At 33.9% G+C, this 13,568-nt stretch overlaps 1 protein-coding gene across 4 annotated transcripts in view; it reads right to left on the bottom strand.

The window, feature by feature from the left end:
- Window positions 1–13,568, bottom strand: part of PAN3 (poly(A) specific ribonuclease subunit PAN3) — a 72,128-nt gene that overhangs the window by 35,762 nt on the left and 22,798 nt on the right. For 3 of the 4 annotated variants that reach the window (XR_015796110.1, XM_088140695.1, XM_088140693.1), the window contains exons 3-5: window positions 13,075–13,141; window positions 10,746–10,816; window positions 3,310–3,471 (exon numbers count right to left, since the gene is read on the bottom strand). Coding sequence is in view for 3 of the 4 variants with exons in the window: in XM_088140695.1 (XP_087996821.1) it covers window positions 3,310–3,471; window positions 10,746–10,816; window positions 13,075–13,141 (300 nt within the window). In the remaining variant the exon portion in view is untranslated. The remainder of the gene's footprint in view (window positions 1–3,309; window positions 3,472–10,745; window positions 10,817–13,074; window positions 13,142–13,568) is intronic. The other variant, XM_088140694.1, reaches the window with a different exon arrangement.

Here is a 13,568-nt window from a genome sequence, read left to right as displayed (position 1 = left end):
GGAGAAGCGGTCTTGTCTTCCAATGCTATAAACTTACAATCTGCATAATAAGCACTGTATACCTCAGTCTTTGATAGGCTGCAGATGGGAAGACTGTACACATTCAGTCACTACCATCCTTCCTTACATTGCCTCTACATGTGTTAAATTAATATTTCTTTGTATAGTATTAAAATTCATCTGGATAACTGAATACACATTCTTTTTCTTTCATACAAATCAAAACCCCTTTCTAGGCTGGTATGACCATCTGCTCCTCTTGTCCACTGTTGTCCCAATACTAACCAATCAGTGATTAACACCTGGATGCTACAAATTTCTGTCACTCAGGCAAAACTTATTATTCCTTTGGATATTACAGATTTTATTTTACAGCACAGAACAATAAAGTACTTCCTTACACATCATTTAATTATACATGAGGTGTAAGAACAGAACTTTTCTTCTCATATATACTTGTAGCATTTTTTGTGGTGGTTCTTTTTCAAATGAAATACCATAACATAGAAAGTATACATGGTTCTCTCTTCAAGTGAAGAAAATGGGTCTTAAGGATTTGGATTTTCTATTATGCCCTTAAGTGAACAGAAGCCAGACCTTACCTTAGAGCTTTGTTTTGTTTTTTTTTAACCTTCCTGTTATTTTAAATGCTTTATGCTATCACATTAATTGTATTCTATAGTCAATAATTTTATAATTTCAGCCTATGAACTGTATTGAAAGACTTCAATACAGTTGAAAGACAGAATAACAACGTTTAAAGGAAAAAGAGAGCACCAATGTGGCTTTTTTTCCCCTCCTCTGTGCCAGAAACTAAAGGCAATATTTCAGCAAACCATTTAACCATTTGTTGATCAGGGTAGCAACCTAGCTCATTTCAAATAGTTTGGACTTTCATGTCCCCCAACCAGCATGTGCAGTGGAAAGAATTTGTTGAAACTGTAACTAGAAACATATAGAGGCCACTACAGTTTCACAGCCATTTGTTTATAAGATCACTTATAATGGACCAGTTATCTCCCTTCAACTTAATATACCTCACTGGGCTATTACTGAGGGGAGAATGCGCCGCTCTGAGCTATATATACAGCATTTTGAGCTTCTTCTGCAAGGGTGAAGAACAGAAATGCTAACATTTAATTTCCCTAAAACAAATACATCACAATTCGGTTATTGTATTTTTCCACCTTCTATTAATCAATGAAAGAAAGAGTATTACTACACTGAAATACAGTATTGCAAGCCAGCATCCATGTGTAAAAAGGACAACTTGGACTGCCTGACAGGAAACAAAGCATAACTTTCAGTGGACTGATATTTTCTGCAAAATCATTTAAAGTCTTATAACAACTACTCTTTGCACATGCAGAACAGCTTCTCTAGACTGCGATCTGTATCATTCAGAAAAGTAAAAAATGTGGCAAGACAAATAGAAAGCCATTCTTCTTTACTGAATAACAAAGTTCTAGTACTGCCAACATGTACAAACCAAAACTACGTAGCCTTATCTAACTGAAGACAGGCTCAACTTCAGTTCACTGTTGAACTGAAAAGACAGTATGTATAGGTCGTCATTAAGAAACAACAACAAAAATCTACCACACCCTCTTTAAGCAACAGTCTATATTAAAGGTTACTCTTGCACTATAAAAGAAAACTGTAAGATCTGTCCAAAACCAAGATACTTTCCCTTCCCTCAAATAATAAACATGTGAATGGCAATAAACAGCTTTTATAATCTACCTTAAGTCACTACTTTACTTACTTTATGACCTTCACTCTTAAACGTTTATTTCCACCCTTGATAAATATTTTGTTTCTTCTAAAGCTGAGACAATGAAATGTTCTAGATTAAAGAGGAAGAACCTGCATACCCATCTGAAGAAATTATTAGTGAAAAAAATTCATAGAATAATTTATTAATTCATTGAGTTCTCAACTATTCTGACATTCTACAATTCCAACTTATCTGCTTAAAGCAAATATTGAAATATTAAATTAAAACTAAGATTCTTAAGGTTGCTCTAACTCTCACAAAATCTTTCTTAAGATGCAAAATAATACAACTGCTTTTGTGAAACATTAACTTGTCCCTTATTAACAGCACCTTTCCAGGACACAAAATGCATCCTTTTGGGATTGTAATTGCTACATAAAATGATATTGCAAAAATAATGCAGATTCCCACCATTGAATGATACTTCTTATTCATATGCTAATTTTGTGGAAATATTTAATTCATGGTTCATTTTTTTACTTTAGAGACAAATCCAGAATACCAATCTGCAACCTCATGCATTAACTCTCAAGTATTGTATCATTATACTTTTTATTGCTGTTACCTTAGGAAGACAATTATCTTGAAAGGCTGCTAAGAGCAGAACACCTCAAACATCTTTTCCCTCTATTAGCACTATCATTAGTGCAATAAAAGGTTACTGAAAGCAAAAGGAAATGAAAAACCCACCAGTTTAGGAACTAAACTTTTTTGAGAAATCATACCATTTTATTTATTTATTTTTCAAATTTATACATGCTGCCCATCCCGCTATACAAGTGACTCTAGGCACTCTACTATTATACCATTTCTCAATAGGTGAGTTTTGCACATCCCTATAAATCCATCATATTCAGGAAAAACTGTAACAGGATATTAAATTTGAGGGGTGCTTGTTTCCCCATATGCTGTGACTGTGATGAGAAATATATTGGTATTTGGCATGATTGCTCTTTTCTAAAGGCTTGATTTCTTTAGAAAGATTTCAGACTATTATAACTCACTAACCATTGTATTAAGAGATATGCAGTAGATAATCTCTATAATTTACTGAATTTTATTATAGTTTAGCTACAAATGACTGAGACAGCACAGAAACTGAGGATGGCAATGAACACTCTATGTCATGTTGAATGTACCAGGGACTCTGGCTTCTTTTCAGAATAAGCCAGTCAAGGAAATCTAAAATAAACAGTATATTAAAGTTGTTAGAATTTTTCCTAAAATATTAATTTTTACTAGAATATCATCTGATTTAAAGAAAACAGTGTATGACTTCTAAGGGTTTTAAAATTCTATTATCCTTACCATTAAAACTAGAAGACATTAGTTTAGAGATTAAGTAACTCATTCTCATTTATTCATTTTATCTGTGAAAGTTTTGATCAAATTGCAGTCCCACTGCATGTACCTGACCCCATATGCTGGTCTATGACTGTAATAAAGTTTTGATTTGATATCTGACCTCAGCAGTTTCCAAAAATAAAAAGTACCCCAAATTAATTAAAGTGACTAGGAAAAAGTAATTTTACCTGTAAATTGTTTTCTGTGACTCTGTTCCACCAAACCATATTGATGGGTACTCCTGTTTTACACCTGTCAGCCAAGCAGCCAATGGTGTTCTTTGATTTTCGTGCCTTTGATCCCACCGGAACTATCCTCTCCTCCAGCATCCCCAGTCGATACTTTCTTGGCTATGGAAAAGAAGGAAAAAAACCAGGGCACTCCCAGTATCCCTTAGATACATATCTTTGGTTTGATTGGTGGAATAGGAAACAATTTGCAAGTAAAATTTCTAAGATGATTTGCTTCAATCTTAACTGCTATGGTTTAAAAAAGGAAGTTCATAGGGCAAGTATAAGCAAAAACTGAACAGCCTGTAACATAATCCGGTATATATGTACTCAAGGAAAGACTTACTGAATTATTGATATACTTTTTCAAAATTTATCCAGGGTTAATATAATTTGAACTTGTAATATTCAGCCAATTATGATTCTGAGCCATATAAACATTCCTTTACAAAAAGGTAGGGGAAATCCAACAAAAAGAAACAAAGAAATGTATATAAAGCATACCTTCCTCTAGAACCAAATCTAGATGTCTAACAAACAAAATGAAACAAAATGCAAGTCTTGTTGGCAAGTGATGCTAAGGCTTATAGAGCATACAGTAACACAAAAGTAACTCAAGATAAATCATAGAGAGCCCATTCTAAATGGAAAGAAATTGCAAAATGGCCTATTACAAAGTACTAGAGGTAATTTCACAGTACCTCCTTAATCTTAATTGTGGCTCTTTTTAATGTAATGGCATAAATTGCTAAAACATGTCTTGGTTCACATGATTCAAATAAAAATCAAAAAGAAATCACAAAAATTACGTAAAAGATAATTGTATTATATGATAAATGCATGCCAAGGACACCGGAGGTGACAGTGGAAAGAAGGGCAAATACAAAGATGGGAACAAAAGACAGTTCCAGTGCTGCTAATATAATCAAAATTAATGGTTTATTAACTTATTGTATTAGTTTGAGAAGAGGTTCAAGTGTACTCTCTTCATAACAAAGATGTGTGAGTTCTCAAACAATCCTTTTGCACAAGTAGACTCTACTGATGAAGAAGTTACCCAGAAGTTAGATCCTTGGTAACAGGGAAGATGACTTTGAGTTTTAAGTATTTATCAAATTGTGAACCTCAAATTGTCTGTAATACCCATCTATATAATGACCCACAAACTTTTATGTCACCAGAAAAATTCCCTATTCATCTAAACAAGGATCTAAATTTAAGTGATAAAGTCTCAGATGCTTGTTGATCATCCCTCACTCATTGATGTAACTTCAGGGAGTGACTATTCATATTTGAAATAAAGACAAGCCCTAAATAAATGATACTTCCTCTTTAAGGTTCTTCTGGATAACAAAAGTCTGGGAGCAACTTCAGTTTATCCACTTCTTTATCTGCTCTATTAAGTAAAGATGTACACATCCATCCTATGGTTATTTAGTAAAAATAGATATTGCTGTTCACCTTTATTCACCCATAAAGCAATGGGGATTAAAGCCCGAAGTTTTTCCCTCTAAAAAAACTCTTCCCTATCATTGTGTAAGTCTGTGCACGTATATGCACACAGACTCACATACACAATATGCCCCTAAATATGTTAATACAGTATATACAATCCTATGTGTATTTATTAAATTTGTCTCTGTTATAGCCTTGCACTTAGTACTTTACTCTGAATATAACAAGGGGGATACCATGGCTTTCATTAACCCAAGTGTACAATTTTTACCAGCTAATAGTCTGAAAATAGGCCAGGAATGCATGAATAATTCATAATAAAGAATAAAAGTGGAAAATTTCCAGTTGTCAGAACAAAGAATGGGAAAATACAAAGCACCCTTCTATTTTGCACATAACAGTGCATATTCTGTGGTTTAAGTAATGAGATTTACCTAAGTGTTCAGCTATGCCCTCTACATACATTCTTATATGGCAAATTTTATTCTAATAATTAAAAACAATTAAAGGGTACTTAGAAATACCATACTAAGGTTATTACAGAAATTAAGTATGTATTGGGGACTTCTGGGGAAGAAATGGTGAACTGAAGACAGCTCCGCTAAAAGTGGAGCCAATCACCACAGCAAAATGAAGACCATGTGTTCGTAATTCCTATCCAAAAAAGGAAGACTTGAGATTGCCCACAAGTGCTCCAGACAGTTGCTCCTCACGAGAAGACCGCAAGACAGTGGTCTCTGGCAGATTTAGAGCTTTGGGAGATGAGGGAACGCCATCTTCGCTCAAACCACTGTCTTAACTTCAGTCACTGAACAAATGGTAGGTAAGCAAGGACTACCTGTGACTTCAACTGCATGAAAATAGTTTAAATCTGGCTGCTCACTAAAATGGGCATAAGGGACATTGCTCCTAAGTTAAAGAATATAAATGGAGAAAATTACCATAGTATAAAATGTAAAATTTCATTTTATTGTATTAATTTGTGAGTATGTGAATAAGATTCAAAGATAACACACAGGATTAAGTGTAAAATTCAATTCAATTGCAACAATTTATATCACAATGCATTAAAAGCATATCAACTGTAGCATCTGATTTACAGGATATGCATTTTAAATTAATTAGCATTAATATTTACTTTCTTATATGCAGAAGTTAAAAACTGTAGTCATATTAAAATTATAGATTCAATCTTATTTGTGGAAATATCTGCATATGCTAAAACAAACAACAAGGTGCTTGTCTATTCTGTGTGTCTTGGAAAATCAGAGATAAGAAAAATTGTTTTTCAAGATTAGTTTGACTTAAAATATATTCTCAATCAGGTAGTCCTTAACAAAATTTCATTTTCTATCATAAAGTCAAGGATAGTTTAAAATTCTGTTTTACAACAGAATGTTCTATACTGTGTTATTTTTAAAGCTACAGACAGAGGGGTATGAAAATATAACCTTCTCGTCCATTTTTCCTCTCAAGATTACATTCTCAACCAGTCATTCATCAACTTAAAAAGCAAGGCGTACCTTGTACGAGCAATTCTGTCTAGGAAAAAGAACATAATTGAGTGACATAAATAGCTGTTCTTCACCTTCTCAAATCTGCAGTGTTTTTGTTTAAAAAAGAATCCAATCCATCAGAGCAAGCTTACATGAAAGCGTAATTGTCTAGGCTGTTTATTATCAGGTTTGAGAAAATTCGATTGAAACTGTTGAATTGTGTTTGTCTCTTCACAGCACAATAATTTGCCTAAATTATGACTGAAGGTTCTAGAGATTTTCAGACCAAGCTAGAAATTAGATTTCCATTAGAATTCAGTCATTTAATTGATGTCCAGATTTATCCATATTTTAATCATTTGCCAAACAGAACATAGATATTTTAAAGCTGCATATAGATAAGCTGATATTTAAATATAAGAAACACTAGATAATATTGCAGTACAATTTTCAAAATAAACTTTGTAGAATAGTAGAATGCTTACTTTTAACCATGCTTTTTTGAGAGATCGTCTAAAAATTCACATATTTGGATTCTATGGTAGAGCAGACATTTATCCAGAATCTACAATTACACTTTTATAACAGGAATGTGTCCTTCCCTCACAATATATGTGCTAAAGAGTATAGTGTTTATTTTTGTTGTGTCTAAAAAAAAATACGGAAGGATTTTTATGGAAGGAGACCAGAAAATTATGGAAGGAGACCAGAAAAACAGAAATAGGAAAAAAGGCAAGGCAAGGCTCCATTGAGTGATAAATGAAATTTTGGATGACCCTATCATTTTGCTGAGTCTTGAGATTTGGGAAAGTGACTAGATAAGAAGAAATAATATGAACTATAATTAGCAAAGTCATCAGAATGTTAGGAAGATGCAATAGCACCATCCAAGTTTTGGCCATTATCATCTTAATTAATGAAATTGGAGAAACACACACAGTGTGGGTCCTATCCCATTAAACACAATTCTGAAATCAGGATCTAGACTGCATTTGTTGGGTCTGTAGGTGGGCCAGACTAACACTGAGGATTTGAACCTTGTCCAGAGTGTCATTATCACTGCGAATAAGTGGCAATCATCTTAAAAAGTCCTTAGTCCCTTAAGATAGCATCCTAACAATGAAGATCATTAGACTCAATCATGTACTACACTGAAGGCATAAAACTGCTGTCATGACCTTTGGCAAGCTGATATTTTTTGATTAGCCACTCCTTATTTTCATCTGTTGTAAATAAGATAGAAGTACCATTCATTGCAGTGGCAGTCAGTATTCTATAGGGCGTATTAGGGATCTCACATTATAGAACACATTATCCCGTGAGGTATGTCTTGACTTTTTATAAGGCACTAAAAAACATTTTATTTTAGTAGCCATTTGACCGTAGAGAAGATATGTAAGTAGCTATTTAATTTATGTTGCTATGACCATGTAAACATTTTAATAGTACATTATGTTCCTGTATACCAAGCAGAGTTTTTTTAGACTGGAGTGGTATATAAATGCTGTTTAGAAAATATATCTGAAAATGCAAAGGATCTGCAAGCCCTAGTACTAAAAGTCAAAAAACAAAGTGAAAAAATGGGACTAAAATTAAATATAAAGAAGACCAAACTAATGACAACAGGTAGAACAGCCAGCCTTAGAAATGACAATGAAGATATCAAAGCAGTGGGTGGCTTCTGCCTTTTAGAATCAACGACCAACAGCAAAGGAACAAGCAGTCAAGAAATATGCTGCAGACTAGCTCTTCGTAGACCAGACATAAAGCCACTGGAAAATATATTCAAATGCTGTGATGTATCTATACACACAAAGATCAGAATCATGCAAGCCATGGTATTCCCTGTGACACTTTACAGAAGCAAAAGTTAGACTTTAAAGAAGCAGGATAGGAAGAGTATTGATATTTTTGAACTTTGGTGTTGGAGAAGATTCCTAAAAATATCATGGACAGCCAGGAAAACAAACTGATGGAAACAAACAAACAGAGGCACAAAGGACCAGGCCCAAATTATACCACTTTGGACACATTATGCAGAGACTCAGTTCTCTGCAAAAAGCTCTTAATACTGGGAAAGGTGGAAGAATAGAGAAGAAGAGGATGACCAGCAGTAAGGTGGACAGACTCCGTTACAGTGGCAATGAGTGCACTGATGGGATACTTGAAAGAACAGGTTAGAGATTGATCATCATGGAGAATATCTATGTGGTTGCTAGGAGTCGAAAACTACTTGATGGCAAATAATCAATAAAAAAAAAAAGTAAATAATGATAGTAATCACTCCAGGGAGGCAAGGTAGAGAGATTTTGTCCCATGTAATGTTCAAAGTTCAATAATCCTCAGACAGCTGGAAGAACATTCATGGAGATTATCTTCCTAATAAATGTGATGAAGAGAATGGAAGACAGATAACCTAGTGGGGTCATGCCAATAGCTCCAGAATTAGTAGAGGACTTAGTCTCCCAAAAAGCATGACTCAGGAGAAACAATTGTAAATTATAGGTGAAAGCCAACCATATGTATTCAGGAGACCTGCGTGAAGGAGATTTGTTCTTAATCTCTCCCTTTTATATCAAACTCCAAATTTAGGTAAGATTATTTTTTTAGTTGTTTGCTAAGAATTCTTAAACCATAATTAATCATAACATTCAGAACTAGTTTGCATAAAAATCTTATTTAGCATAATGGTGGTGTGTGTAATATATTCCTGCTTATATTTTTACTGCACTAACTGGACTCATACCACATTTTTCATTTATATATAATGTTTAGTAGATAGTTTCTCAAAGTATTATAGAAAAGTTATTTCTCTATAAACTGAGACCCAAATTTCAAGTGAGATAAATGCAAGTAATTAAACTAATTAAAAATCCTGGCTTTTATATTATATATGTATTATTTAACTTTGCTGAATTTTATTCTGAGAATGTATTCCATACTTTTCGGTTAATTTTCAAGGCTTAATTTGCACAAGACAAAATGATACTAGAAGAAACAGTCTCTTCAAGTTTATCATCTTTGGTCAGATGCAGCATAGGAATTAATTTTTTGTATCTAATGGAAACAATGCAAATACCTCTGCAAGTACGCAAGATTGATGGTGGGTTTATAATCTTGTCAGAACCAGCATATCTACTTGTGTGACATTTCCAGAACCATTTGAACATCAGTGTATTTTCAGAACTGTTGCAATGACACATGAAAATACACAATTTCCTTTGGAAAGTAGTTCTTAAATGCCTCAGCACATTCCTGGATGGAATACAAATGCAGATACGGATCTTGAATGTAACTAGAAGTTTTCAGAGACTTCAAAAGTACAATAAATTTCCATTGTCTGAAACTATGCATGCATTTTTACCAACCCGAGTTTGACAAAAAGCAGGCTAATTTTTGCAATACTTCAAAACCCTACAAAATCCAAATTAATCAGGCATTAGAGTTGGACAATAAAAGTACATGAAGTCCTGGGCAAAAGCAAATGTAGAAGTCTTCAGCTTCTTAGATTTTTAGAACTGTGTTATGTGTTCTTCCATATCAGACCAACAATTTCGGTATTAAATGATTGTTTCTTTTGAACCTGATAAAAACACTGATCAACAAATTAAATTACGGCTCACGTATTTTGCCAAGGCTTGCTTTAGATAAAAGATAACAGTTTCTTAACTGAAATTCTTGCTTAACACTATCCAAAAACAAGTATCAATATAATGTAGTGAACATTCTTGGGACTAAGAACAATCTCTAGTAGTTTACTATACTTAAAATGTGCTAGAATGCTTTAAGGATCAAGAAAGAGACATTGTTTAATATTAAAAACTTCAAGGCTAGTTGCAGTATTTTCATAAATATTTAAAAAATAAAAATCAACATTATTTTAGGCATACTGTCAAATTAAAAAGAAAATACACAAATCTGAAAATAACTACTTTGTAAGTTTGGGAACATTTAATATTGAACAAATAATTTTATGAAAGAAACAGAAATTATACTGAGAAAAGGATTAAGATTCTGAAACTATAACAGTGGTATACTATATTTTGGGGTTAACCTGGAATCAATTCAATATATAGTTTGCATATTTTTAAGCCTATGGAGTTCTATTGCATAAAATTTTCTCCCCAGTGAATTCATCAAGTTCTTTTATGGGAAGGTTTCTGAACATTTATTTAAATAAAAGAAAATTTATTTAAAGTATCATCATATATCAGAATTAAGTATGAAAATTCATACTGAATGTTTATGAGGAATAGGGCATATAGTTGAGGAAACCTGTTCTGGGTAATTATAAATAATTGAGTAACTGCATTTCAAAATAAAATTCACAAAATTGCTTAATATGCTACTATTAATGCTGGTTTCAAGAGCTGTACATACACACAGTGCACTATAATTTTTCATTATTTAAATACAGAAATTATAAAGTTTGGTGATACTTACTTTTCTCCTTTGAGATAAGCTGAGGGCAGCAAAGTCATTAAACAAGGATGAACCAGGTGAAGTAAGAGGATCTGCAAAACAGATTTTATAAAAAGACACAGAGATGTACATTTTACAAAATGAATTTATTTCAATCTTAAAATTTTGCAAACAGAACTAGGATTAAAAAAGCAAGTTTATTCATACCTAAAGACTTTCCTCTTTCAAGCCAGCTCCTATACCCCCATATTTATATCTTCAAATAAGATCTGATACACCTTTTGAGAATCATTATCAGGTGCTTGGTACATTTATTGCACTAAGCTGTGGTTTTCATAAATGCAGTTTATTGAATAAGCCATATTTCGCTATTACCACACAACTCTAACTCATAAATCAAGAGCAGACGACTAGAAACTTCTAGGACTGAATGGATTCTACAGAATCTGAGGGGTGGATTTGCACCTCTGAAATCCCTTCTCACCACAATTATGAAAATCAATGGAGTAATTTCCTTACATTTTGAAACTGGAAACAGCCCCCCAAAAGTAGTGAAAGCCCTAAAAGAGTCTGATATTAAAAAAAATTGCAACTCTCCCTTCTCAAAATCCATAAATTATATCATGTGGCCCCATCCATTCTGCATTATTATCTCACTTACTATGGTCCTCACCTTTCCAAATACAGTGGTACCTCGGGTTACGAATTTAATCCATTCCATGACTATGGTCGCAACCCGATTTGTTCGCAACCCGAAGCAAATTTTCCCATAAGGTTCAATGTAATTACCGTTAATCCGTTCCGGCGTCCACGGACCATGCATCAAGGGCGGAAAAACGGCCGCGGACTGCGCGGCAGGGCGGAAAAACGGCCGCGGACCATGTGGCACGGGTGGAAAATGGCCGCAGACCACGTGGCACGGGCGGAAAAATGGCTGCAGATCCGGTTTGTACCCCAAGGCAGAGTTCGCAAACCGAGGTAAATTTTTGCGGCCGGAGCTGGTCGCAACCCGAAAAGTTCGTAAGCAGAGGCGTTTGTAACCCGAGGTACTACTGTAATGAATACTTCCCCAATCACATTAATACTGCGCATTTATTGCATAATTTATGGCAATTACTATGTTACAAAACACAACTAGTTCACACAAGCTATATAAGCCCAAACAAATTACATGTTACTGATAGGACTGTTTTCTACAGTATCTCAAAAGCTAAGAAACTGATTGTCATTGGGTTTGGAAATTTATGTCTCCCTTCCTTCCTTCCTTCCTTCCTTCCTTCCTTCCTTCCTTCCTTCCTTCCTTCCTTCCTTCCTTCCTTCCTTCCTTCCTTCCTTCCTCTTTCGTATCACTGTAAATCAGACTTTTTGGAATTAAGCAGCATATAAGAAATACGAAGGCTTAGTGGTTTTTGCTTGTTTTTAAGTACTGCAGAGGTAGATGGTAATAGAAACAAATTTAGAAATAAAACCATTTTTCCAGCAAAATTAGATAGGTCTCTGTAGTTCAAGATGTGATTACTGATGGAAAATCAGTAATTGCTAAACAAAAATTCTAAAGGTATAAGACAACGGTTCAGTTCTTCCAGTAAAACTAGTTCACTAATTCCTTCTTAATTTATAAAATAGTAACTACTTCAGTTATTTTAAAAAAGAGACTTCCAAGAGACCTCCTATCAAGCACAACAGGCTCAAAACTGCTGAGCAATGATTTGATGAGTCCACTTGGAATTCTTTGTGGCATCAAATTCCTTTTAAATCTATCCCAGCAAGTTACCAAATATCAACATATAAAATAACAATATATAAATAATACCTTTCTTAGATTGTAGCCAAGGAGTTATAAATAAAATGGTAAGTTGGTGACAACGTCCAATTACTCTTCTAAGCTTTTTTTTTTTTTTACAAAAATTGCTCAACAGTCTTTGGTAGTTCATCCTGCTGTTGGTTTTCAGCATAGTTTCTGAAGAATTAGTGCAGCTTTAGAACTGAATCCAATTCCTGTCATTAGATACGTTTATCATAGATGACTGCTTTGAAGGATTGTAGATAAAACTAATTATACCAATAATATATCTCAATATAATGTAGAGTAGGTAAGGAATGTTCATGACACAAAGCTTCCCTTCTAAATTGTTTAAATCACCAAAATGCAAGGGATTGTTTGTGGTAACAAAAAACATTAAAGATGCTAGGAATTTGTAAACTAAAACAAAAAAAGTCAAAATACCAAATTAATCCTAAAACCATTTGTAATAAATATTAAATGTATGCATTTTTTAAATAATGAGAATCTAGACCATATGTATTTTTTCTATAAAATAGCTTTAATATAATTTTAAAGCTTTCTTACCATGGCCTGCATATGGCTTGGCACTGTCATTAAGAAGGCTAGGTGAACTGCTGCTATTTGTCATCCTCTGCAGAAAATGAAAAACAGAATTGTATAGTGAATTAAGCTATTAAGACCATTTGTCTCCAGATGTCTATAACTCAAAATGGATTAACATGGATTAATGTTCATAGAATCACAGAGTCAGAAGGGATCTTAGAAGTCATCTAGTCAAAAACCTACTTAGATGCTTTACAGCATCTGTGACAGTTAATCATCCAGCCTCTGTTTGGAGACCTCTTGTGAAGAACTCACTACTTAATGTAGTAGCCTATTCTACTTTCTGACAGCTCACACAGGCAAAAACTTCCTCCTGAAGTCCTCCTTGAACCTACTTCCTTGTAGCTTTAACCTACTGGTTGTGGCAATAAAGAGAATCCACTCCTTTATCTATGAGATAACCCATCAGATAATGAAAATTGCTATATCATATCTCCTTTCAGTTACCTCTTCTA

This window comes from Python bivittatus, unplaced genomic scaffold, assembly GCF_059951505.1.
Source record: "Python bivittatus isolate LINGU-HERP-01145 unplaced genomic scaffold, Pbiv_v1 ctg000340_np1212, whole genome shotgun sequence".
Classification (NCBI taxonomy): domain Eukaryota; kingdom Metazoa; phylum Chordata; class Lepidosauria; order Squamata; family Pythonidae; genus Python; species Python bivittatus.
The sequence above is the reverse complement of the archived record's forward strand: the minus strand, read 5'-3'. Positions and strand labels throughout refer to the sequence as shown.